Source organism: Neofelis nebulosa, chromosome 7, assembly GCF_028018385.1.
Source record: "Neofelis nebulosa isolate mNeoNeb1 chromosome 7, mNeoNeb1.pri, whole genome shotgun sequence".
Classification (NCBI taxonomy): Eukaryota; Metazoa; Chordata; class Mammalia; order Carnivora; family Felidae; genus Neofelis; species Neofelis nebulosa.
The window spans coordinates 111,280,529-111,308,254 of NC_080788.1; the positions used below are offsets into that span (position 1 = coordinate 111,280,529).

The 27,726-nt window shown below is 40.8% G+C and overlaps 1 protein-coding gene across 10 annotated transcripts in view; it reads left to right on the forward strand.

The window, feature by feature from the left end:
• SYNE2 (spectrin repeat containing nuclear envelope protein 2) overlaps positions 1-27,726 on the forward strand; it is a 342,246-nt gene that overhangs the window by 80,078 nt on the left and 234,442 nt on the right. For all 10 annotated transcript variants that reach the window (XM_058739286.1, XM_058739287.1, XM_058739283.1 and 7 more), the window contains exons 3-11: positions 2,537-2,598; positions 3,771-3,866; positions 3,957-4,034; positions 4,123-4,215; positions 8,970-9,151; positions 13,461-13,657; positions 18,081-18,181; positions 20,822-20,923; positions 23,289-23,426. In XM_058739286.1, coding sequence (XP_058595269.1) covers positions 2,537-2,598; positions 3,771-3,866; positions 3,957-4,034; positions 4,123-4,215; positions 8,970-9,151; positions 13,461-13,657; positions 18,081-18,181; positions 20,822-20,923; positions 23,289-23,426 — 1,049 coding nt within the window. The remainder of the gene's footprint in view (positions 1-2,536; positions 2,599-3,770; positions 3,867-3,956; positions 4,035-4,122; positions 4,216-8,969; positions 9,152-13,460; positions 13,658-18,080; positions 18,182-20,821; positions 20,924-23,288; positions 23,427-27,726) is intronic.

Consider the following 27,726-nt stretch of genomic DNA (forward strand, 5'->3'; position numbering starts at 1 on the left):
AAGGATGAAAGGTAGGATATCAGTGGGAGCAAGGGACAGTGAAAAGCTGGCAGAATCAATGGCGCTAGAATGAACTGAAAAGATAAGGCCTGTTGTTCAGAAATGAGATGCCTGAAATTGAGACCTCCAGGAGTTGCAGTTGTTAGTAATGATGAGGTCTGGGGTATGACCATGACAGCGAGTGGTCGAAGCAGAGCAGAAGACAAGTTTGTTGCAGAAGAAGAACGGAAGAAATGGAGAGGCCAGGAGCTTCCTCAGTTGTGTGCTGAAATTGCCAAGAAAGAGAAATTGTGTTGGAGAGAGGACAGCGGGGAAGGAATTAAATGAGGAATGGCGAGGAATGACAGAGGTCAGTAGAGGACTGTGACAGTGGAGGTGGTCTGATGACATGAGAGTCAAGACTGGAGCACTTTGGGGACAGAGAGAGTGGAGAATGATCTGGAAGTGAGGAGCAAGGACCCCATGGTGCAAGGGGTATAAGAGAGAGCAGAGCCAGCACTTGAGGGGGTCAGATTTCAGCAAGAGCAGAGAGAAGATAGAAGTCAGAGAGGGTTTGGACACTGGCGACTTTGCTGACGGTGTTCTACAGGTTCATCATCAGTGGAAGGGCCTCCCGCGTTAAGAAGAGGTGGGTGATGAGAAAAACTGGGGCGTGTGCAGAGTCTTAAGGACATCAGAGTGAGAGAACAGAAGGGAACCTGACAGCCTGGAGAGTGTGTGCAGTATGTATGTGTGCAAGCGTGTGTGTGTGTGTGTGTGTGTGTGTGTGTGTGTGCGTGCGCGCGCGCACGCGCGCGCTGATGGACATAGCAGGGAAAGAGGCATCCTGGGATGAGAGCTGGTGACCTCGAAGTAGATGGTGGTGTCAGGGCTGTGAACATCGGGCCCAGGGAGGAGTGAGTGCCTGGGCTGACACTTGTCCCTGTCCAGCCGGGTGAGGACATCCGGGGAAATGGAAACTCAGTCCTGGTGTGCAGGGCTAACCCTTGAGTGCGGAGTTGACATGTCTGCAGGAGCTGAGGGGGTAGAAGGCTAGTGGGGAGCTTGGAGTTGGTGTAGGGCCCGCCCCTGCCCCTGTGAGGAGAGGAAGACGTACCCTGAGTGTTTCAGATCTTGCCCTTGACTCCTGTCCTGCTAATAAAAGTGGGCACTTCTCAAGTGAATCCTTAACGGTCTCTGGAGGTGAGTGCTTATTACCTTATTCCCAAAGGAAATTACTGGTGTCACACAGCCGCTTAGTAAGAGGCAGGACTTGAGCCCAGGTGTCTCTGACTCTAACTGCAACTCATTTACAGTTAATTCAGTGGCTATATATCCTCCATGATAAATACTCTAAGTGTCAAGACTAAACTGCTCACGACCTTATGAACCTTTTATTTATTTATTTGTTTGTTTGTTTGCTACGTTTATTTTTGTTTAGTTTGAGAGAGAGAGAGAGAGAGAGAGAGAGAGAGAGAGAGAGAGTGTGAGTGAGTCCCAAGCAGGCTTCACACTGTCAGCGTAGAGCCTGATACAGGCTCGAACTCATGGACAGTGAGATCATGTCCTGAGCTGAAACCCAGAGTTAGACGCTTAACCAACTGAGGCACCCAGGCACCCTTATTTATTTATTTATTTATTTATGAAGGATTCTTTTTTTTTTTTTTTTTTTTAATGTTTGTTTATTTTTGAGAGAGACAGAGACAGAATGTGAGTGGGTTAGGGGCAGAGAGAGAGGGAGACACAGAGTCCGAAGCAGGCTCCAGGCTCTAGGCTCTGAGCTGTCAGCACAGAGCCCTGTGCGGGGCTCGAACCCACGAGCTGTGAGATCGTGACCTGAGTCGAAGTCGGACACTCAACCGACTGAGCCACCCAGGCGCCCCTGTTTATTTATTTATTTAAAAAAATGTTTATTTATCTTAGAGAGAGAGAGAGAGAGAGAGAGAGAGAGAGAATCCTAAGCGGTCTCCACTGTTAGCACAGAGCCTGATGCGGGGCTGGATCCCACAACCATGAGATCATGACTGGAGCTGAAATCAAGAGACTGGGCCACCCAGGCACCTCCTTCTTTTTCTTTTTTCTTTTTTTCTTGAATGGGGTTTGTCTTTAAATACGTATGGCTTTGGCTTAGACTGAGAGTGCCTTGGGTTGGGAAGTCTCTCTCCTCACAATTCCTTGTACAAGACCGTCAAGGCCATGTGAGGACTTAATTCTTTTGTCAGTAAAAAGTATTAAAAATCATTGTCTCTTGTCAGCTAACCTGCGGTGATTAAAAAAAAAAAAATATATATATATACATATATATGTGTGTGTGTGTGTATATATATATGTATATATATATATATATATATATATACATATATATATATATTATCAACATGCTATTTCCAAACCACTTCTTGAGCAAACATCCGAAAGTTAGACCAAGTCCTAGGAAGCTGGTAAAACTGTGGAATACACACACATCCCCAGAGTGATAGACCTTTGAGGTTTTGATAAGTTTAAAAGGGTTTCTGAGGCTTCTCATTTTATAACTGCCGTTGTCTCTTTTCAATAGCTGAGCAGGAAGACACTCAGAAGAAAACCTTCACCTGCTGGATAAACTCACAGTTGGCAAAGGTGAGGAAAGAAAGAACAAATAAAGCTATAAATATATTTAAATTACTTCTCCTACTCCCTCCCTTTGGGTCCCCCAAATGGTACTGGGGAGGTGTAAAAAAGGTTGAAAGAATGTGCTGAAGTCACTGTGAGCTTGTTTAGATGTATTTGTCATTCTTTCCCAACACAAAAAGGGACACTTTTACTAAGGATATGGGAGATAAGGTAAAGCAGCAACATCTCTTTTATCAAATGTAATAATAATAGTAATAGTGATTCGTACCTTTGTATGGAGGCTTATGTGTTAAACCGTGTCCTAAGCTCGGTAAATATAATGAATTTGCATCACATTTACATGACTTTACAACATCCTCATGAGACTATTATTCCTGTTTAAAGAACAAGGAAACTAAGGAAAAAGAAGTTCTGTGACTTGCCTAATGTTGCACTGTCACACCGCTTATAAGTGATGGTGCTGGGATACACACCCAGCAGTGTGGACCCAGAGGCCTTTTTTTTCTTATTTTTAAAAAATGTTTATTTATTTATTTTGAGGGGGGAGGGGCAGAGAGAGAGGGAGACAGAATCCCAAGCAGGCTGTGTGCTGTTAGCGCAGAGCCCAGTGAGGGGCTCGAACTCATGAACTGTGAGATCATGACGTGAGCTGAGATCAAGAGTCGGATGCTTAACTGACTGAGCCACCCAGGCGCCCCAAGGCCTTGTTAATCACTGTGCCATCCTGCCTCTCGGTGATGCCAAGTGCCCGGAATAACCTAGATATAAAATGAATAAGCCTCTTCTCACAGGCTCCCCATCCCTGCACAATGCAATTCTGAGAAGGGTAAGTTCATAAACAGATTACTCCATAAATGTAATCTACTCCCCAAATGGGTCACTACTGGCATTTTTGAATGTCTTTAATGCCGCCTCTATGCACAGGTTTTCAGCTCTCAGCGAAGGTACCAGAGTGTAGTGCTACTGGAAATTTGCCATGAGATAAATTAAATTCACTGCTTTTCTTACCATGCTTTGACATAGAACTTTGTGTGTTCTCTCTCATTCTGTTACTTAAAAATCACTACCGAATTTGAGCTTTTGGGAAAACACAAAGCGCATTTATTGATGAGAATCCTAAGGGTATTATGTTTTTGGACCAAAGTTTGAATGAATGTTTTTCTTGTGACCTTTTGTAGCGCACTCCTCCCTCGGTCGTGTCAGACCTATTTGCGGACATTAAAAAGGGGCATGTCCTCCTGGACCTGCTAGAAGTACTCTCAGGACAACAGTTGGTGAGCTTTTTAAGTGACATTAAAAGCCTTTTATTGACTAAAATCTTTTTTTCATATTTCTAAGTGATCTATTTTGCTTGAATTTCATAGCCTCGAGACAAAGGATCTAATACCTTTCAGTGTAGAATCAATATAGAACATGCCCTGACATTCCTAAAAAACCGATCAGTGAGTATGAATTTCATCGGAAGATTCACAGGAGAAATTAATGCAATGAAATATTTTCTCCTTTTAACCCGTGTTTCTTCTTTTCCAGATCAAGCTAATAAATATTCATGTCACTGATATTATAGACGGAAACCCATCCATCATTCTTGGCCTAATTTGGACAATTATACTGCACTTTCATGTAAGTAGTGTGGTGGTGTGGAAGTTATTTCTGTTCGGATTACTGCAGAATGAAATAAGTGTTAGGCAAGAAGATTCAGTCCTGAGTTTCTTCCGGAAAAAGGACACTCTAACCCTTGACGGGTGGACCTTTGCCACTGATGTTATTTTGCAGTTGCAAATTGAATGCGGAATTATGGTATCTTGAATGATCTGCAGTGTCAGCACCACTGTTACTAGAACCTGCCGTGATAAAATTTTGTGTATTATTGTTAACTTACTTTGGCAGAAGAGAGGAAGCTTCCGGAGTCAATTTGTGAGAACCAACCCACTAAACTTGGTAGAATCTCCTAGTTTCGAGGACCCTTGTTCAATCTAGTAATCCCACAGCATTTCGTCCTGTCCCCAGACTGACTCCTTGATGAATTTCACTCCACAAATAATTTAAACACCTATTACGTTCTAGCTCTTGTGCCAGGACACCAAGAAAACAACAACAAAGACACTGTTGGTCCTGACCTTCTGATACTTACGATTGATAAATATATTCTTCCAGACCCGGGATTCCGAATTCGTGCAGGTTTTCTGCAGTTACCTAAAAAGTTGCATGTTGTATCTCTCCATAATTACTTTGAAGATAATTTAAATAATGTGGGAAACAAATGTTATTTTATGAAAACCAGAAAATAACATAAGTACTTTGTATAAGATTTAAAACATGTAAGATAAGAACTGTGTATGATTTCTGGATACCTACGTTTGAAGTTCTAGTAAAATAAAATGCGTGAGGATGATGAAAACCAAGTTTAGAATTGTGTTTTTTGCCTCTGGGAGAGGAAGGAAATAGAATCACAGAGGGAAAGACAGAAGGCTTAAACTGTATCAGTGTTTTATTTTTTTAAAAAAATATGAACCAAATGTGGTAAAATGTTAAAATTTGACAATTCGTAGGTATTTGTTATATTTTTTTCCTCCATACTTTCCAGGATATTTGAAGTATAATTAAAAATTTTAATACAGGTAGTAAAAGGCAAATAGAATCACCTATAATTCTACCACTCTGTGATAACCACTAAATAATTTGCTGTGCAGTCTCCCATGATACATGCAGTAGGAATAAACATATATATTTGTTTATGTTTGTATGTCCTAAAACAGAATGGTCCTGCTATCCAAACTTTTCAACCTGTTCTAATGAACGTCTTTCTGAATTTATCTGTGTGTTTTAATGGAGGCATGGTGTTCTCTTGTAAAGTGCTATATCTTATTAATGGACAGGCAGAATGCTCATAGTTTTATGATTATAAGCAATTCCAAAAAGACTACGCTCAGGGTAAAATTTTTGCATACAATCTTCATTAGTTCCATGGGCCAAATTCTTAGAAGTAAAATTGTTGGGCCTTAAGTTTTGCTTTTTTTGGCTTCGCTTTACCGATGTAAATAAACTTTTGTTGAAGTATAACATACGTAGAGAAAAAGGTAGAGATCTTACGTATAGAGCTGGATGTATTCTTGTAAATTAAATACATCCACGTAACCATCCCCCAAGATATAAATAGAAAACATTGCCTGAATCCCAGAGTTCCCGTGTATTTCTCCCAGTCCTTACCCCCCTTCCCTAAAGAAACCAGCACTTTGATCTCTATCACTGTTTAGCTTAGCATCTTTACCTCCATATGAAGAGATTATAACTGAAGTGACTTACATATGCTGTATACTCTTTTGTGTTAGATTTCTTTCACTTAACATCATCTATGAGTTTCAACTTGTTGAAGCGTGCATTGCATCGGTAGGTCTTTTGTTTTTGTTGTTGTTGAGTATAGTTGACGCACAATTAGTTATTTTAGTTTCAGGTGTAGAACTTTGTGGTTTGACAAGTTTATGCATTTTGCTGTGTTCACCACAAGTGTAACTACCATCCATCTGTCCTGTTATGTCATGGTTATAATATCATTGACTGGATTTCTTTCTTTTTCCTTGTCGTGTGTGACTGTATCACTGTGTGAATATGCCAGAGCTTACTTACTCTTCTCCTGTTGATGGGCATTTCTTTTGTTGCCAGTTTTCAGCTGTTACGAACAAAGCCGCTAGGCCCATTCTTGTATATTTGCCTTTGGTGGTACCAGCCCTCATTTCTCTCGTATATATATCTAGGAGTGGATTTGCTCGGTCATAAGGCGTGTGATCTTCAGCTTTGGTAGGTAGTGCCAGTTAGTTTTTCAAAATGGTTGCCCTGATTTACCCTGTTACAGAGTTTGGAGATCCCTTCTCCAATCCCTGCAAATACTTGACGTTAAAATTTTTTTATTTTAGCTGTGCTATCGCGTGTAGTGACTTATAGAAATTTTACATTATATTCTGGGGGCGCCTGGGTGGCTCGGTCGGTTGTGTCTGACTTTGTCCCGGGTCACGATCTCGTAATTCATGGGTTTGAACCCTGCATCTGGCTCTGTGCTGACAGCTCAGAGCTTGGAGCCTGCTTCAGATTCTGTCTCTGTCTCTGTCTCTGTCTGTCTGTCTCTCTCTCTCTCTCTCTCTCTGCCCTTCACATGCTCCCGCTCTGTCTCTCAAAAATAAATGCTATATATATGTGTGTGTGTGTATCTATATCTATATCTATATCTATATCTATATCTATATCTATATCTGGATGCAATACAAGTCCTTTGTTGAGTGTATATGAATTGCAGATATCTTCTCTGATTCTGTGGCTTGCCTTCTCAATCTTTCAATGAATAGACATTCATGATTTTAATGTAGTTCAACTTTATCAACTTCCTTTTTTGGTGACTAGTACGTTCTATGTCCTGTAAAGAAATCTTTTCCTTTGCTAACATCTTGGAGATATTCTCTTACACTCTTTTCTTAAATAGTTCTGTCCAATGGGAGTTTCTGCAATGATGGTAATGATCTGTAGCTGCACCGTACAGAACAGTAGCCACTGGTCTCTTGTGGCTATTGAATACTTGAAATGTGGCTAGTATGACTGAGGAACTAAATTTTAAATTTTATTTATTTAACTTAAATAATAGCCACATGTGGCTAGTGACTATCGTATTGGACAGCACAGTTCTGAAAGCTTAATTGTTTCGCATTTTTACATTTAGAGCTACAATCTTTCGAGAATGAATTTTTTTTTTTTGAGCATGTTAGGTTAAAGCAGTCAAGATAATTTTCTTTGCATATGGCTGTCCAGTTGACCCAACATCATGTATTGAAAAGACCTACTTTTTCCTACTGTCCTGTAGCGTCAGTAACTTCAAAAACCAAGTAACCATATATGTGTGGCTCCATTGTCAGATTGTCAGTTCTGTTCCATTGTTTATCCCTGAACCAATGCTATAGTATGTCTGTTTCTATAGCTATATAGAAAAGTCTTGATGTCTGATAGTGTCCAACTTGTTCTTTGGGATCATCTTGGTTATTCCTTGCTATTTGCATTTTCATATAGTTTTTTAAATTGAGATGTAATTGGCATTTGCCATTGTGTAAGTTTAAGGTACACGGCATGTTGGTTTGATATTCATATGAGTTTTATAAATAACCTGTTCATTTACATACAATCTGTTGGAATTTTAATGAGGATTGCGTTGAATGTATAAGTTGGAAAAAGTTGGCATTGGTAAAATTTGCATTGTTTAATCTATGAATCCAGTATTTTTATTATTGCTCTGTCCAAAATATTTCATGTTCACTGTGATTTCTTATTTGACCTATGGGTTCTCTAACATTCTATCGCTGAATATCCAAATAGTTGGGGATTTTGTTTGTTATACCTTTGTTACTGATTTCTAGCTTAATTTCAATGTGGTCAGAGAATACCATCTGAATGGTTTCAGTTCTTCAAAACTGCTGAAACTTGTTTTATGGGTCAATTTTAGTAAATATTTTATATGGATTTGAAAAGAATGTTGATTCTGCCATTTGAGGTACAATGGAGTATGCCAGTCAGATCAGGTTTATTAATTGTGTTGGTCACATCTACTGTTACTGGTTGTCTGGAGAATCTATTAATTATTAAGAGAAGTGCACTTCTCTCAATAATACATGTTACTATGTGTGTAGGTTTGTCTTTTAAAGTTTTCCATAGGTGTTATCTTACTGCCTCCAAAAAAATCGGAACGAATTTTTGTGTTTACCAGCAACATGGAAAAATCCAGCTTCTCACATTCTCACTAGATGATAACATCACTAGATGTTATCTTTTAAAATTTTTTGCCTGTGTTATAAATGAAGGAACTGTCCCTCTTGCTGTATATATTTTGCTTTCTTACATGACTAGCGAGGTGATTTTTTACATATTTGATGGCAATCTTTTTTTCTTTTTTGGGACTCATATATTTGACTATTTTGTTCTGCATGTGTTTTGTTTCCTATTGGTTTGTAATCAAGGATGTGTTCTAACTGGCCCAGTCTCTTGGAAGACACTCTAGAGTGCCATCTCAGCTTAGGTCAATTCAGTTGAGAGTGACAGGTGTTGAGCACCCGAGAAGTGCTCTGTAAGCATGTTGGGGGGATGAATAGAGGCTTGCCCTTGGTGGAACAAAATGCCTGAACAAGGAAGGGCAGGAGCAACCCAAGTCCACTGAAAGAAAGCCTAAGCGTAGCCCAAGATTCCAAATGCAGTTATTCAAGGATTTGTCCAGTCCTTTTTCCACCATGAGTAGGCTCTCACTGCTACCTGATTCTTTTCAGGTCTTGTTTTGGCTGAAGGTTTAGCCTCAATGCTTTTAACTTATGATTTGTATGTGTCGACTATTATTATGTGTTCCTTAGATCGAAGAGCTTGCCCGGACTCTTTCTTGCAATTACAATCAACCTTCCTTGGACAGTGTGAGTGTGGCTGACTCATCTCCTACCTCAAGTCCTCCAGCCAAGAAATGCTCCAAAGCCCAAGAAAGATGGCAGATGTCTGCAAAGAAGGCTCTCCTCTTGTGGGCTCAGGAGCAATGTGCCCCGTAAGTAGTTTGCTCTGACCACGGGAGACACACAGGGTGACTTAACCTGCTAACACAACCTTACTGACTCCAGGTCTGAAAATAAGGCTGACTGGGCATATAACATACGTCAGAACACTTCCCTCTCCTAAAAGGAAAATGTTTACTATCCTTTCTTTTGGAGTGAATCTTCCAAATGTAGAGCTTCCCTCTCCTAAAAGGAAAATGTTTACTATCCTCCTTTCTTTTGGAGTGAATCTTTCAAATGCAGACGTTCGTCCAAATCAACCACACTAGGAGCTTTTTAAAAGTCAGGACTACATTTTTCTTGACTGTGTATCCCCAGAAGCTAGCACAATGTAAGTTCCTGGTAGGCGCTCCATAAATGCGTATTGAATGAATAAATGAACAAATGAAGGAATAAGGAATCAACACATAAAATTATCCCTTGGAACTGCATAGGACTACATTAACACACCACAGTCCCCATTGTTTAGAAATTTGTAGCTCAGTCAAGGAACAGAAGCCAGAAAATAGGAGGTTTTTTTTTGTTTTTTTTTTAAGTGGGGATGATGATAGGAAGTTAGTGTCCAGAAATGCTGTTTTACAAAGAAAAAGGTTTGCTCTTGGCAGACATTTACTTTTTCATTTTAAACACTTGCTGGGATGGGATTTAGGAAAAATAAGGAGTTAGGATGCAGAACTCCCCGTGAGATGAGCTGTAGAGTTCAAATGGCCTTTCTTCTCCCATCGCAGCATGGTCTGCATAAATAGAGGCATAACTGTGTCGCTAAGACCTCACAAATGGTGGGCTTCTGAGTAGCTTCTTCCCAGTAGTAGGCTAGGATGTTAACTTCTGCCTCCGGCCTTTCTTTAGTTGTCATGCATCCTATGTATTTCGTGAAGGACAAAAAGACATACAGATCTTACAAGGTTTTACATACAGCAAATGGACTTTTTCTTGAATCTTCTAGAGATGGTTTTACTTCCGTTTTCTATATTTTTTAATCTAAAAGAATCCAAAATAAATAATAATAATTCTATATTTTTTAATCAAAAATAATGTGTGAAGAGCATTATCAAATCATATTCAGACTTGTTTCATTTATCTGTAAATAAATTTCAAACCACTTGGAAGTCCAAATGTTTTGCCACAGTTTACCTTTTCTCCATGTCTTTCCCTACTTTCCAACTATGAGCTGTGCTAAACTTGTCAAGATGTAGTGAATCCTTCTGAAGTAATTCATCAGGAGTTTATTCTAGTTTGGGCCCTCATTGGTGACATTTTTAGAGGGCTTACTTCGATATTCTATGTGTCCCTGGAACTCATCCGAGATCCAGACTATGGGGAGACTATGTTGTAAGAAATGTGTCGTATTCTCACGTTTCTGAAGGAGATGAAGCGGGGACCCGGTTTGCAACTTCTCAATGAGCTGAGGTCCTGCCAGTCACTCTGGAGCCCTAACCCGCCCTCTCTAACACCTGGCAGCAGCTTGTTCTCTGTGGGATTGGTATCCACTCGTCAGTGCAGAGCCCATCTCACAGCCTGGGGCTTTATTGAGGGCAGCGCCTGCCAGTCAGCACTTAGCCGGTTCTGATCCCCGCTCTGCCCTGCCCTCGGCCCCAGCCATCCCTTTAGCCAGTTGTGCTTAGTGTTCTGAAGCCCGGAGCCTGCGTTCGAGTCGTGGCTCCCAGCAGTTTCTAACTGGTGACTTCAGCTACTGAATCTCTTTGCGTTGGAGTTTCCTCAGTCATAAAACTGTGGACAATACTAACACTTCATAGCGTTATTAGGTGTATTATAAAAATTATTTTTTAAGTATTTAGAACAGTTTCTGAACAAAGTGTGGACCACATAAAGATTTGTTAAGCAAGACAAAAATCACCGAATACCATGTAGTTTTATCACAGTCATAGTTTAGGCGTTTTTTCCTAAGAGGTTCAGGAAAGCCCAGGTTGTCTGAGGTTGACTATTTCTCGAGTGGTTTTTCTCATTTGATTGATACCTTAAATGGGTCCATTGAATTTCCTCATATTTTTTATGACATATTAAAGGAAAATACAGTTGTCCTGGATTATTTCCCACATAGGCAACTGTGCTCTTAAAACATCTTCACTGGGGGCGCCTGGGTGGATCAGTCGGTTAAGCGGCTGACTTCGGCTCAGGTCATGATCTCTCGGTCCGTGAGTTCGAGCCCCGCATTGGGCTCTGTGCTGACAGCTCAGAGCCTGGAGCCTGTTTCAGATTCTGTGTCTCCCTCTCTCTGACCCTCCCCTGTTCATGCTCTGTCTCTCCCTGTCTCAAAAATAAATAAAACGTTAAAAAAAAAAATTAAAAAAACAAACATCTTCACTGATCCCTTGTCAAATGCAGAGTTGTGATTGATGGAATGATTTGAAATATATATATATTAAGCACATTTATATGCCAGATACCATTTGGGGATGAGTCTACTGTAGGAGACAAGGAGGACAAGGCTCTTGCTTTCCAGGGGCTTGGCCCACAGCAGATGGATCAATGTCATAACTACAGTTGGCAGTAAAGTCAGGAAGGACTTACGATGATTGAGAATGTCAAAGGTGGGAGGGTGGCTTTTATCTGAGGTGACCATGGAGCACCTTTCTGAGAAAGAGACCTTTGAGTGAGGACTGAAAGAGAAGGCTTCAGGTGTATGAAGATCTGGGAGAAAGAGCATCCGCGCAGAGGGATTAAAAGGAGCGTGGGGGTGCCTGGGTGGCGCAGTCGGTTGAGCATCCCACTCTTGTTTTTGGCTCAGGTCATGACCCCAAGGTTGTGGGATCGAGTCCCGTGAGTCCCGTGTTGGGCTCTGTGCTGGGCATAGAGCCTGCTTTATTCTCTCTCTCTCTCTCTCTCTCTCTCTCTCTTTCTGTCTTTCTCTCTTCCCCTCTCCCTCTATCCCTCACCCCCACTTGCACTCTCTCTCTAAAATAAAACTTAAAAAAGAGCACGGTGTTGAGAAAGGAACAAAGCCAGAGTGGCTACAGCATTGTAAGAGAGGGAGATACAAGGGTGGAAGTTGTAGGCAGGGGACAAACTATGTTAGGCCTCGTGGGCCAGACTGAGAGATGTTATTCTGATAAGCTATGGCAGGGTTTTGGTTGTGAGAGAGAGACACACAGAGAGAGAGAAAGAGAGAGCGAGCATAGGTGGGAGAGGAGCAGAGAGGGAGGGGGAGAGGGAGAGAGAGAGAGAGAGAGAAGAGAGAGAAGAGAGAGAAGAGAGAGAATGAATTTTAAGCATGCCCAGCTCAGGGCTAAATCTCCTGATGGTGAGATCACAACCCGAGCTGAAATCAAGAGTTGGCTACTTAACCGACTGAGCCACCCAAGGGCCCCGAGAGGGTTTTTGTTTTTGAAAAAAAATTTTTTTATTGTAGTAAAACATATAGAACATAAAATTTACCATTTTAACATTTTTAAATGTCCAGTTCGGTGGCATTAAGTACATTCATACTGTGATGTAACCATCACCACTATCCATCTCCAGAACTTTTCTCATCTTACGAAACTAAAACTCTCTCCCAGCCTTCCCTCCCGTAGCCAGTGGTCTACTTTTCTTTATCTATGAATTTCATTACTCAAGGTGCCTTACATGAGTGGAATCATACGGGATTTGCTCTTTGGTGACCGGTTTCTTATACTCTGCACAATACCGTCAGGGTTCTTCCATGTTGTAAGATGGGTCAGAACGTCTTTCTTTTTTAGGGCCGAATAATATTCCACTATATCAATACATCACAGTCTGTTCATCCATTCATCTGTGATGACTAGTTTTAAGCAGAGGAGTGATAAGCTACTGACCATTAAAGTGGCACAATGTATCATATAATGTGTTCTAACGAGAAAGAAATTGTTTCCGCTAGTGAAAGGAACTTAATTACACATAGAAGTCTAAAGCCAGTGCCGAGCCAACAGATTCCTGAATGAAGAGCATTAAACTTGCGTGGCTGTTGTCACTTGGAGGGCTTTTGGAGACCCAGATTTCAGATCTGCCTGCAGAGTTTAATGCAGTAGGTTTGGGGTTGCGTCCGACTGAGAATTTGTATTTCTAGCACTTGAAGCCCAGGTGACGCTGATGCTGCTGGTCCAAGGGCCACACTTTGAGCACCAATGTTTTGTGGTACCATGAGCCTCATCAAAGCTGGCATTTCACTTTAATATGACCACAAGATTAAAATAAAATGTTTTCCTAGAATATGTGATGTATTTGATTCACTGAAATCTGTTTTCATTACTATTGAATATGGTGGATGTGCTTTGACGTATTCTTTTAAATAGTATTTATCATGTTTTTGTCCTTTTGTGATAGGTGTGAGTCTGTCAGTGTGACAGATTTTAAGTCAAGCTGGAGAAATGGGATGGCTTTTTTGGCTGTCATTCATGCCTTGCGACCAGACCTAATTGACATGAAGACAGTGAAGCATAGATCCAACAAAGACAATCTGAAAGAGGCCTTTGGAATTGCCGAACGGGAATTTAAAATCCCCAAGTTGCTAGAACCAGAAGGTAAAGAAGCTTCTTTCTTTTTAAAACACTGTCCAGTGTGAAGTTGGCTGGGAAATGTAAACAGTACCTCTACATAAATAAACATAACGGTATTATCGCCCCAGAGGGTTTAATAACTTAAACTCTTTATTAAATTTCATGACACTAAGAATTCCTACCAACTCATTAACTTCAGTAATTGCCAGGATGACAAGACAGCTGAAAGCAAGCAATGCTATTATTGGAAATAATTTGAGTCTTTGTCTTAGTTTTCTTTCATTGTGTTCTACATTGTGTTCCCTTGATTCTGTTATTCTGTTCTAAAAGCTCCCTGGTAAGACCGTTCTTTGGGTTAACGTATTTCCCCTCTCCACTCTTTCCCCCTAGGTAAAGCTGAACTTCTTTGAGGATAGAAACTCTTGTTTGTTTGTTTGTTTGTTTGTTTGTTTGTTTCGCCCTCTGTGGCTGGCTAGGCTTTGCCGTGATTATGCTCGACACATTGTGTGGTATGGTTAACGACCACAGCAAAATCCTAAATACGGGTTTTGTTCAAAGAGATGATTATGTTAACTTCACAAAATTAAGATTAAGATGATTTAATTCTTTGGAAAAGCGCTTTGCTGTGGGTTGTATTGTTTCTTAATGTACCAACGCTTATTAAAAATCCCAGTAAGCTCATAAAAGGGGTGTGTAGGATTCGCGAAGATTACAATGCACCGACAAATTAAGAAGTACACATTCTAGTCTCAGCTGTACAACCCGGGTGTGTAGGTAATGTGTGACTGGGTCTCCAGAGCAATGCGTGTGTGTGCCTGAGTGTGTGTGGATACGTACACACGTCTATCACAAATATTACTAATATAAGGCACACGTAGCACACAGTTTACAAATGATAAGAAAATATGTGATACATTTATTATGAATTCCATATAGCCCCAGATGTTTTTGTTGATTTTCACCAAACGCTTATATCCACCTGCAGCCAACTTATGGTTGTGGTTGCTGGACACGTGGAGTCCTGACATGAATGTTAGCAAATAATTGTCTTTCTGTACATGAGTAAGTACGACAATAAAGATGTTTGTTGGAACTTGACTTGTTCTTCAACATGTGAATGACTTTTTTTTGCTGAATCTAATATCGGAAGAATATTTCCTCAATTTTTTGTGCAACTTCGCAGCTCTAGATAGGACATGCTTTTTTTTTTTTTTTTTTGGTCTTTCAGAGTTTACTTATTGTGAGAGAGGGAGAGAGAGCACGCAAGCAGGGTAGAGGCAGAGAAAAAGGGAGAGAGAGAGAGAGAATTCAAAGCAAGTTCCACACTGTCAATGCAGAGCCCGACTTGGGGCTCTATCTCACAAACGGTGGGATCATGACCTGAGCCCAGATCAAGAGTCCGATGCTTAACCAACTGAGCCACCCAGGTGCCCCTAGACAGGACGTACTTTTAAGCTTAACGTGCGTTATTAACATTTTCTCCATCCCTTTCTTTGTAATCAATATACAAGAAATCAAGCCCTCATTTGCTGATTTTTGTGGTTGTGTGTGGTTTGAACATTGCCACCATGGCCGATTCTGGTGTGAAGTCACTGAACACAGAGTAGGGAAAAGATGTGCAACCCTAACACACAATTATGTAGTTTTCTTTCTTTCTTTTTTTTTTTTTTATGTAGTTTTCTATCTTACAGGTACAACAGAGGTAAGTAACCTCAGGAGCACCGGTAGTAGTAAAATGTGGTAAAATAGTTGGGAAGTCGTGAGTTTTGAGTGTTTATTACATTTGTTTTAATATGTTTTTTATTTGATTGTTCATGTATATAATTTAATTTTTTTTAATTAAAAAAAATTACCTGGCTGAGGTAGTGTTTGCCAGGTTGCTTCCCTGTGAAGCGATTTTTTTTTTGTTTCCCTCTTCGTGTGTTGTACTCTTTGGGAAGTCGGTATGCGTAGCCGACACTTAGGAGGGGGAGGGGCAGAGAGAGCGAGAGAGAGGGAGACACAGAATCTGAAGCAGGCTCCAGGCTCTGAGCCGTCAGCACAGAACCTGATGTGGGGCTCGAACCCACCAGCCATGAGATCACAACCTGAGCCGAAGTTGGACACTTAACCGGCTGAGCCCCCCAGGCGCCCCTCCAACCATTTATTTATATCAATATGGGCTTATGGACATTTCATTTTCTACTTTGGCTTGTAACCTAATACTGTTTTGTGTATTTAACTGCTCAAATTAAAAAACATTTTTTTTAACTCAAAGATTCAGCCATTAGGAGCTCTTTTAGCTAGCTCCTTTGCCCCTTTGACATACTGCCCTCGATGTGGTGTTTCCTTGTTTGCTTTTGAGCACATCCTTATTTCCTGGTGCTGCAAGATGCTCCAGGCTCATCTTGGATGTTTCCTACCCCGGCGGGATCAACCATCTCCCCAGGGAGTACCGGTTTCTTTTACTGGAGAATGGGATTAGAAGCTAAGATCTGGGCACTAGCTATGCGTGTTGCTACCGGGTCTTAGCCTTCTTGGACCTCAGTTGAATTAGGTGGTATTTCTAAGTTGAGAGTTAGCCTAATGGTTTCATGTTTTTGTATATTAGGTTTGTCATTGCTCTGGTTTCTGTTGCTTGTTGATAATTCTTCTTGTTAACTCTCCCTTCCTTATTTGTTCTCGCCTCCCTTTTCTTTCTTTCTTCCTTTTCTCCCATTCTTTGTCTTTTCTCTTTCCTTTTTGGCTTTTCATTATCTTTTTTCTTTTCTTTGTGTTTCCTCATGTTTTGTTTTATCCCCTTGTCTGATTACTATTTGTTTTTTTAATACTCCTTTCATGTTGTGATTCTCTAAATATCAGTGTAAAATATTTTTTCTCTTTTAGTATGTAAAAGTAATTCAGCAAATAATGTGACAGTATAAAAAAGCCAAATTTCCACTGTATAAATGGTTGCCCATAATTCACTTTAAATAGCTTAAACAATAGCTCAAAATGTGAAATACGTCATTATTTATGCAAACTAAATGCTGTTGTCATATTTGAATAAGAGAATTATCTTTTGACAATTTTATTAAAACATTTAATCACTGTGCATGACTTCATATACAATAAAGCTTTTATTTATTTTTAATTTTTTCATGCAATAAAATTTTTGAAAAGAAACATCTAGTTAAGCCAGTATAATTATTTTATGTATCTCTTGATGTACTTTTACCTTTTTTTACTTACACTTTTTTTCAGTAAAAGAATAACTCTGCTCTTAGGGATCCTTCCTTTATTGAAATTCCACCCCTAACTTTTTATCGATACCTTTTATATGTCTACTGTGTTGAATCTTTTAATTTGGATATAGATTAGATTCATGTTCTCCCTCAGCCTACTTAGAATAGTCACTGGGTCCAGTAAACACATTTGCTTAAGCATGCATAGTGTGTTATATTTCTTTGTTGTTTGTTTTTTTCCTAACAGTAAGCTCCTTGAGGGGCAGATAATGTCCTCAGGCATCTAGCATTTGCTTAAGTGTCTTGCATCCACTTGTTGAATGAATTGAGGGCAAGAATGAGCCTTACATATCTTGCTTGTGACCTGCATTTGTTGACTCTCTATAAATATTTGATGACTTTATTTTAACTGAATTAATAATCAAAAAAGGAGCGCCTGGGTGGCTCAGTCGGTTAAGCATCCAACTTCAGCTCAAGTCATGATCTCACGTTTTGTGGGTTCGAGCTCCGTGTTGGGCTCTGTGCTGACAGCTCAGAGCCTGGAGCCTGCTTTGGATTCTGTGTCTTCCTCTTTCTCTGCCCTCCCCCACTCTTGCTCTCTCTCTCTCAAAAATAAACAAACATTAAAAAAATTAAAAATAAATAAACACAAATGATTTCCTTTTCAATATCTTCGTAGTTGTTTTGGCAACATATCAAAAGATAGCCCAAAATTATGTGTTCATTTTGTCTGTAACATATTGTGATCCCTTTGGATTTTGTGATCTATCTAATTTGTTTTATGTCTGGAGAAGGTCTGCGCTTATGGAATTTATAATATTTTTACTTTGTTTAAATTCAGCATTTTCCAATGTTTTTTCACCACGGACTTTGTTAATGCAGTACAAAGACTGGCCCACGGAAGGCTCTACACTCCTGGAGGAGTTTCCATACCGTGTCTCTGAAAAGCTGTATTTTCTCTGTTCCACTCTCCCTCTCTACTTACGCTCTTCTGCCTACAACAGGCGTAGTGGAAATTGAGGTTGTGCATTTACTACTGCCAGGGTTCAACTCAGCTCTGACTCTGGATCTAAGCTCTTAGCCAATGCACAGCCTTGGAGCAAGGGCGACTGACCACAGAGATTTGCACGGCTGGTTAGCTGCTTTGGTTTATTCCAAGGCTATCTCGTGGCATGGCCTGTTCTTGGGTAGTAATTGTAGGAAATCACATCTATAGCTAATTGGTCCTGTGGCACATCTTGCAGATGTGGACGTTGTTAATCCTGATGAAAAGTCAATCATGACTTATGTGGCACAATTTCTACGGTATTCGAAGGATGCATCTGGGACTGGAGCTGAAGCTCAGGTATGTCCTCATAAGTATGTCTCAAGCTCATTTTTGTTGTATGCTACCAATGGCTTCATTCTAAAAATTGAGGTATAATTTGCACCTAGAGCTGAAATGTGCAGTTCTATGAATTTTGACAAATGCATACACCCAGGTAACCCATATAACAATCATGATGTAACACGTTTCTCTTACCCAGAATGTTCCAGTGTTCCTCTTTCCTGTCTGTACTCCGCACCCCAGGCAACCAGTGTTCCAGTTTCTTTCACTGTAGATTTGTTTCACCTGTTTGTTTGTTTTTTTTCATTTTTAAGTTAAAAGTGGTAATTTATTAAACTTTGCTGACTTACCAAGAATAACTTTTACATAGACGCCGTATAGGACAAATTACGTTTAGCACTGGAACTTGAAAAGTCCTAGAGCTACCTCATTTTTGTCTATTTTGATTTTCACAGCTTTTTAAAGATTTAATCCACATATCATAAAATAAACAATTTAAAGTTTACAATTCAGGGTTGCCTGGGTGGCTCAGGCAGGTAAACATCTGACTTCCGCCCAGGTCATGATCTCACAGCTCATGAGTTCGAGCCCCGCGTTGAGCCTGGAGCCTGCTTCAGATTCTGTGTTTCCTCTCTCTGCCTCTCCCCTTCTCGTGCTCTGTCTGTCTGTATCTCTCTCTCTCTCTCTCTCTCAAAAATAAGTAAACATTACAAAAAATTAAAGTTTATAATTCAGTGGTTTTTGGCATATTTACTTACTTGTGCAACTATCACCACAATCTAATTTTAGCTACATATACCTGGGATCATATTATTTATTTGTTTGTTTATGTTTATTTATTTATTTTGAGAGAGAGCAAGAGATTGTGGGAGGGGCAGAGAGAGAAGGGGAGACAGAGAATCCCAAACATGCTCCGTGCCGTTAGCACAGAACCCAACATGGGACTCGAACTCATGAACTGTGAGATCAAGGCCTGAGCCAAGATCCAGAGTCAGATGCTTAACTGACTGAGTCACCCAGGCACCCCTGGGATCATATAATTTATAAAAATGGAAGCAGTGTGTTCTACTCTTGATCTTTGTTTGTTGAGGTACTCTTGAATCACTATCTGTTTGCCATTTGATTATTCAATTTTTTCCTTTGACTTTCAGTCAGGTACACGAAATATTGTGGGTGGAAATTTCATAAAAATCACTGAGCGGAAATGAAAATAAACAATTATTCTCTGCTGCTTTGAAGATAAATGAGTGCTGTGAATTTAGTAAACTTTTTGAATATTATTATTTTTAATTTTTTAAATGTTTATTTATTTTAGAGAGAGACAGAGACAAAAACAGAGTGTGAGCAGGTGAGGGGCAGAGAGAGAAGGAGACACAGAATCAGAACTAGGTTCCCGGCTCTGAGCTGTCAGCGTAGAGCCCGATGCAGGGCTCTAACTCACGAACCGTGAGATCACGACCCGAGCGAAGTCAGATGCTTAACCGACTGAGCCACCCAGGCGCCCTCGAATATTATTTTAATATTTATTTAGACTGCTTCCTCAGACATGTTTACAAGCGGTCATATTATCACATTGTATGTGACAAACTTGGGCCTAGGTTTTTCCAACCGTTATGTTTGAGGCGCTGTGCTAGATTGTTGCTGACTCTGGAACAGAGACTCAAGCTGAGACTGAGGCCTATAGTTCAGCTCACTTATTCCTGACCTGCTGAGGAGCTACTCTTTTCTAAGTAATTTTCTTATTAAAAAATAAAATGAAAAATTAAACTGTCCATGAAATCAGATGCAAAAATATATAGAAAACACGCCTACTTAATAGAGAAAAAGTAAATGAAGTTTAAAGGAAATGAAAATAAGATGTAATGTCTTTTGCTTTATCCTCTGGCAGTGAAATTAACTTTCGAATGTAAGCAAGCAAGAATCTAGAAAAAAAGAATTGTTACTCACATCCGTATGATAGAACCAAAACCTTTAGTAGTTATTTTTAGGGTCTTTAAAATGCTTAAGATATTTAAAATTTTTTTTTTAATGTTTATATTTGAGAGAGAGAGAGAGAGCGAGACAAAGCGTGAGTCGGGGAGGGGGAGAGGGAGAGAGAAAGAGGGAGACACAGAATCCGAAGCACGCTGCAGGCTCTGAACTGTCGGCACAGAGCCCGACATGGGGCTCGAACCCATGAACTGTGAGATCATGACCTGAGCTGACGTCTGATGCTCAAATCGACTGAGCCACCCAGGTGCCCCTGCCTAAGATATTTTTGATGTCCGTGTATTTGGGTGTCAGCATCTCTTTATTAACCCTGTTTAGATGTATCGGAAAGCAGTATTCTGATATGCTTACTATGGGTAAGTAGTTTAGAATAATTTTCTTCAGAATTGCAGAATAATGGGAGTGGCTAAGCCAAAAAAAACAAAAAAAAAAAATCAGGGGCTTGCATGCCCTGTTTCTTTAGCACATTATGTTCAGGTGCTAGTTTCAATCCATTTTAAAATTCAAGGTGTTAGGTGAAAAAGCAGACTTCCTCTTTGGCACAAGGAGTCATTGGTGTGTAATGCTTGCATTATTTCACTGACATTTGAGGTTGCTAATTTTACTGTCAAAAAGGAAAATCTCCAAGCCTATTTAGGATAGAGTGTTAAATGTGTGTGTGAATTATAGGGAAAGGTGAAAGATGCTGTGGTCTGGTTAACTCTACAAGAGAAAAAACTACAGAAAGTGCTAACGGATTCAGAAAAGGAGACCTGCTCTAAAAAGTATGATGTAAGTATGACTTTAAACAGCAATTTGTTTGCAGCTTACTCTTAGGGAAGAGTAGGATGTTTTGGGGAAAAAAAGTCTTGCAGAGTTAATTATGTAAATGCTAAACTAACTTCAAGTTTTAGCATCACGTTCTAGGACAGTGCTTCTCAAGTTTTAATGTGCACGTGAACTCCCTGGGGAATCTTGTTAAAATGCGGATTTTTTTTTTTTTTTTTAAGTTTACTTATTTACTTTGAGAGTGAGAGAGAGGGAGAGCATGAGCAGGGGAGGGGCAGAGAGATAGAGGGAGAGAATCCCAAGCAGTCTGTGCGCTGTTAGCACAGAGCCCAACGCGGGGCTCAATCTCACGAATCGTGAGATCGTGACCTGAACCGGGAAGAAGGTGCTTAACTGACTGAGCCACCCAGGTGCCCCTAAGATGCAGATTCTAATTCAGTAGACCTGGGGAGGGGCCTGAGATTCTGCATTTCCAGCAAGCTTCCTGGTGTTGCTAATACTTGGTCCTTAAGGTACCTTGAATAGTAAGATTGTATAGCAGGGCGTGGCAAACTGGTCTGTGGGCCCCACCAATTTGGTAAATTAGGTACTCCTGGAACACAGCCATGCCCATGAAGGTATGGTCTGTGGCTGCCTTTGCACTGCAACACCAGACTCAAATAGTGGCAATAGAGACCGTATGGCCCTCAAGCCTAGGCATTAACTATCTTGCCTCTTACAGTAAAAGTTTTCCAGTCCCCAGTCTAGAGCAGAACTAGGTTATATGGAATGGAAAAAAAAAGATCAGGAAGTAAAAAATGAAGCCAACCCCAAGTTATAACCCCCAAGTGTAGGGCCTCAACCAAGGCGCCCTTTGAGGAGGCACGACAACTATGACTGTCACCACATTTGAATATCTGCAGTGTACCAGGCACCTTGCTGACGAGCATTTTACCCATCACAGCATCTTGCTGAACGTGGTGGTGTTATTCCACGACAGCTGAGGTTACACAGCTACTGCCAGGGAGAGGCGGGTTCGCGTGAAGTCTAGCCTCGAAGACCCAGCTCTCTATTTCGTGGGGTTCCTCCTGGGTGACCAGGAGAACCTGTACCATCTTGAAGGAGCCTAACAGGAGCCGAGATGAGGGTTTTTCAGCCCTGTTCCTTAGAACCCACGGTCCCTGCAGCTCTGCTCCCCATCGGATTTCCACCGGGAATAGAGTAGGGGTACGGTCATGTGCTTGCTCCGCACTTAGCACCTGCAGGCTGAGCGGGCGAGTTGGATGAATCCAGCCTGTCCGACACCAATATTCAGCAGATTGTGTGGCTTACTGGCAACAGCATCCTTTTTGGTTTAGAGGCATCAGGGAAGAAAGGGATGGGACGTTCTCGTCTTCCTTCCATCTGGACCGTACAGGTCCAGGCTTTTGTGCTGCTTCCATCTTTGGCCTGATATGTTTTTTATTGACAAGAGGCCCAGCGTCCCCGGAAGTGCTTTACTCTCACCTACCTCTTTGATTTAGTAAGGCACCACAGATTCCACTTTCTTGAATAAAAGGCCTTAGGGAGTTATTAGGGGTGAGAAAGAATTATATAATTATCCCTTGGTTTGCTCATAAAACTTAATCTTTCCCCAAATTCTATTTATTTATTTACTTTTTAAGGTAAGCTCTACGTCCACCATGGGGCTTGAACGCACGACCCCAAGATCAAGAGTCACTTGCTCTATCGACTGAGCCAGCTGGACACCCCAGCTCATAAATCTTCAGCCGAAATGAAATGAAATAAAATAAGATAAAATCTGCCAATTATTATGAATAAGGGCTGAAATAATATTTATGGAATTGGTGACTCTTAAACACGAACTTCACACTAATACGAGCCAAGAAAAGCTTAATTTATTAAATTTTCGAGGGACAAAATAAATTTTCTCAAGTCTGTAAAAAACAACTTGGGAAGCAACGGCTCGAGCACAGTTAATCATAGACACGTTTGTCCGTGATGACCACTGCTGGATAGTTCTCACTTCTACTCATTCTTATTTTGTTGTGAATACATATCCAGGGAGGACAGAGAAACTCCCATTTTCCGTGTGGCGTCATGATTTGTCCTCTAGAGCTGGGTGACCTTGCCGCTCTATTCCCTTAGAAATCCAACAGTGCTGACGAGACACAAGCTGTGACCTGTGTTAACCATGAGGGCATTCAAGTGATCGGGGTGCACTGAAGAAAGGTACCACATCAGTGTAGAGGACCCTGAATCCAGGGAATCGTACCTCTCTTTAAGTAAAAATTTAAACATAACCTGCAGTGATAGACCTTAAAATAGTGGATTACCTTATATTAACTGATTTAAAATTTCTGTCTTTAAAATATTCTTCTGATGGTAGAGCCTGCTGTCCTTTTTGGAGTCCTTCAATGAAGGAAAAGAGCCCTTTTTGGACATCCTGCCAATAGAAAGGAACTTGGATGAGCTGAATGAAGATCAGTTGCAGTTGAGAGAAGTCTGGGATGGCCTCAACTACCAGGTTACCGTGTTATGTTGATTAGAACATTTTCGTGGGGCAGCTTTGTTTGTTGGATGATTAGACTTCCATGAGGAATGCTGTAAAAGAGTAGATGCTTCATCAGAAACTTGGAAGAGTATGCTTTTATTTTCTCCAGGGTCTCACGTGGGCAGTGATTGATATTTAAATAGGAATCTAGAGCATTCTGCTTGGAAAAGCTGCTTGTCCAAAGTTTTTATATTTGCTGTCAATGATTGCCTTGCCAGAGTAGATTATCCATATTCTGACTGACCAGCCTCACCTTTTCCGTGGACCGGTGTCCTGTGTAGCTATCAGTAGATTCTCGGAGGGGGTTAGGGATGAGCCTAGAGAGAATGTGTGAAGATGCATATGTATGTGTGTCTGAATATATCTGTATGATTTCAATTTTTTTCGGTTTATTAAGATTTGTGTTATGACCCGAGACATAGAGCATGTTGGTGTAATACCATTTGCGCTTAAAATGAACATGTATTCTGTAGTTATTTTCACACACCATTCTATAGATATCAGTTAAGATAAGGTGGTTGATCGTGTCAGATTATCTATGTCTTTAAAAAAGATTTTTTTTTTATTGTTTGTTTTTGAGCGAGAGAGACAGAGTGTGAGCAGGGGAGGGTCAAAGAGAGAGGGAGACACAGAGTCTGAAGCAGGCTCCAGGCTCCGAGCTGTCAGCCCAGAGCCTGATGTGGGGCTCGAACCCACAAACTGGAAGATCATGACCTGAGCTGAAGTCAGATGCTCAACCTACTGAGCCACCCAGATGCCCCAGATTATCTATGTCTTGATTGACATTTTGCTTAGTAATCCTATCAGTTGTTGAGGGATGGCTATTGAAACCTATGGGATCCTTCCTTTAATTCTGTCAATTTTTGCTTCATCTATTTCAAAACTTTGTTATTAGTTTGTGATTGTTATGTCTTCCTGAAGAATTGACACTTTTATTAGTATGAAATATTCCCATTTTCTCTGATAATGTTGTTTTTCTTGGTGTCTACTTAATCTGATATCAATATGAGCATTCCGGTCTTATGCTGATTGTGTGGGATGTCTTTTTCTTCGAGTCTTTATCTTTCTTTTATTATTATTTAGAGGGAGAGTGTGTGAGCAGGGAAGGGGGCAGAGGAAGAGGGAGAGAATCTTAAATAGGCTCCATGCTAAGCATAGAGCCCAACACTAGGCTTGGTCCCATGACCCTGGGATCATGACCTGAGCTGAAATCAAGAGTTGGACATTCAACCTAGACACCCCTGAGTCTTTATATTTAAAGTGCATCTCTTATGGGCAGCATATGGTTGGATCTTGCTTTCTTATCCATTCTGATAATCTCTACCTTTTACTTGGAGATCTTAGTTACTATTTAATGGAATTATTGATATGGCTCAATTTAGGTATACCATTTTATTCTTTTTTTCTGTTTATTCCCTCTGTTTTTTTGTATTTCTGTTTTTTCTTTTCCTGCCTTGTTTTAGATTATGTTAATATTTATTTATTCATTTATTATTTTTTTTTAACGTTTATTTATTTTTGAAACAGAGAGAGACAGAGCATGAACAGGGGAGGGTCAGAGAGAGGGAGACACAGAATCCGAAGCAGGCTCCAGGCTCTGAGCTGTCAGCACAGAGTCCGACGTGGGGCTCGAACTCATGGACCGTGAGATCATGACCTGAGCCGAAGTCAGACACTTAACTGACTGAGCCACCCAGGCGCCCCTATGTTAATATTTTAAAAAATGTTTTTATTTGTTTTTTTTTGTTTTTTTGTTTTTTAAATTTTAACGTTTATTTATTTTTGAGACAGAGAGAGACAGAGCATGAACAGGGGAGGGGCAGAGAGAGAGGGAGACACAGAATCTGAAACAGGCTCCAGGCTCTGAGCTGTCAGCACAGAGCCTGACGCGGGGCTCGAACTCACAGACCGTGAGATCATGACCTGAGCCGAAGTCGGATGCTTAACCGACCGAGACACCCAGGCGCCCCTTTATTTGTTTTTTAAGAGAGAGACGAAAGGCAGGGGAGGAGCAGTGTGAGAGGGGGACAGACGATTTGAAGCAGGCTCTGTGCTGATAGGCTGACAGCAGCAAGCTCGACGTGGGGCTGGAACTCATGAACCATGAGTTCCAGGCGCCCTGGATTATGTTGATATTTTTAGAATTTCATTTTATCTGTTGACCTTTTTTAAAACATTTAACTGATTAATTTTTAAATGTTTATTTGTTTTAGAGAGAGCACGTGGGGGAGGGGCAGAGAGAGGGGGACAGAAGATTCAAAGCGGGCTCTGCACTAATAGCAGCAAGCCTGATGTGGGGCTTGAACTCATGAACTGCCAGATCATGACTTGAACCAAAGTTCTATGCTCACCTGATTGAGCCACCCAGGTGCCCCAATAGGCTTTTTGGCTCTATTGCTTTCTATCAGGTTTTTAGTGAGCCTACAATATACATTTACATTTTTTTATAGTCTGGGGCTCCTGGGTGGCTCAGTCAGTTAAGTGTCCAACTCTTGATTTCGGCTGAGGTTGTGATCTCACGGTTTATGGGTTTAAGCCCTGTGTCGGGCTCTGCGCTGACAGTACAGACCCTGCTTGGGATTCTCTCTCTCTCTCTCTCTCTCTGCCCCTCCCCTGCTCATTCGAACTGTCTCTCTCTCTCTCTCTCTCTGCCCCTCCCCTGCTCACTCAAACTGTCTGTCTCTCTCTCTGCCCCTCCCCTACTCACTCGAACTGTCTCTCTCTCTCTCTCTCTCTCTCTCTCCCCCTCCCCTGCTCATTCAAACTGTCTCTCTATCTCTCTCTGCCCCTCCCCTGCTCATTCGAACCATCTCTCTCTCTGCCCCTCCCCTGCTCACTCAAACTGTCTGTCTCTCTCTCTCTCTCTCTGCCCCTCCCCTACTTACTCGAACTGTCTCTCTCTCTCTCTCTGCCCCTCCCCTGCTCATTCAAACTGTCTCTTTATCTCTCTCTGCCCCTCCCCTGCTCATTCGAACCATCTCTCTCTCTCTCTCTCTCTCTGCCCCTCCCCTGCTCATTCAAACTGTCTATCTCTCTCTGCCCCTCCCCTGCTCATTTGAACTGTCTCTCTCTCTCTCTCTCTCTGCCCCTCCCCTGCTCATTCGAACTGTCTCTCTTTCTCTCTCAAAATAAATATATAAACTTAAAACAACTTTTTTTGCAGTCTACTTACACAACTTCTAAGTTACACAACTTCTTATGTAGAAATCTTGCAGTTAAATTGATTCATTTATTTGTCATTCTTTGTGCTATAGTTGCTTTACATATAAATATATTTATGCCACAAACAAATGTTTTAAAGTCCCCAAGACCTTGTTACCAATTTTTGCTAAAAACAATCATACATTTTAAAGAAATTAACAGAAAAAAAAGTCTTTTATAATTATCTAGATATTTACCATTTCCAATGTTCTTTATTCTTTTCTGGAGAGATTGGAGTTTCCATCCGAATTTATTTCCCTCAGCCTGAAACACTTTTTTAAACTTACAATGCAGGTCTGTGGGTGGTAAATTCTGTTTTCTTTGATTTCTAAATGTCTTTATTTTGCCTTCATTCTTTTTTTAAACGTATTTATTGAGGTATAATTTACATACCATACCCTTCACGCATTTTAAGTGGATAATTAAGTGATTTTTGGTGGATTTACAGGGTTGCAACAGAGATTTTTATGGTCTGCCAGTCAAAAATTCTCTCTGGCCCTGGAAAAGTTTGTTGATCCCTGTTGGCCCCTGCTCTCTCGGCTGTCAACAGTGCCAGCCTGTTTTCAGAATACATTTTTCACATCCTTTATGAAGGGTGGTAAATAGGTCCAGTAGCTTAAAAGAGCCACCATCTCCAAGTACCTAATTTGGGACAACTAGCACAGCTCCGGAAACCTTCCCATCAAGTGGCCCGGCTCATTGTGTCCCCTGCTCGTGTTCTCATCGCGACTTTGAAACTGACCCTTGAGAAGGACAGGAGCTCCCGGTTACACGGCCTCAACAAAACATGAGAGGAAGAAGATCTTGTCTGTAGAGTTCACAGTGTTCCAGGCCACAAACACCTGGCCTAATTTTATTGAACGTGATTGGGAAAAAGTACCCAACATAATGAGAAAAACCATTAAAAAAAAAAAAACAACCCACTATTTTGCAAGAGTTCAGTGCCACGAATTGATAGTAGCTTGAAAATCCATTCTTCCGTTATAATACAGCTCCTTGTCTTGGTGTGGCAAATGAGACATATTAATTTTACAGCCTTCAGGTACAGAAAAGTCAATACCATCTAGACAAT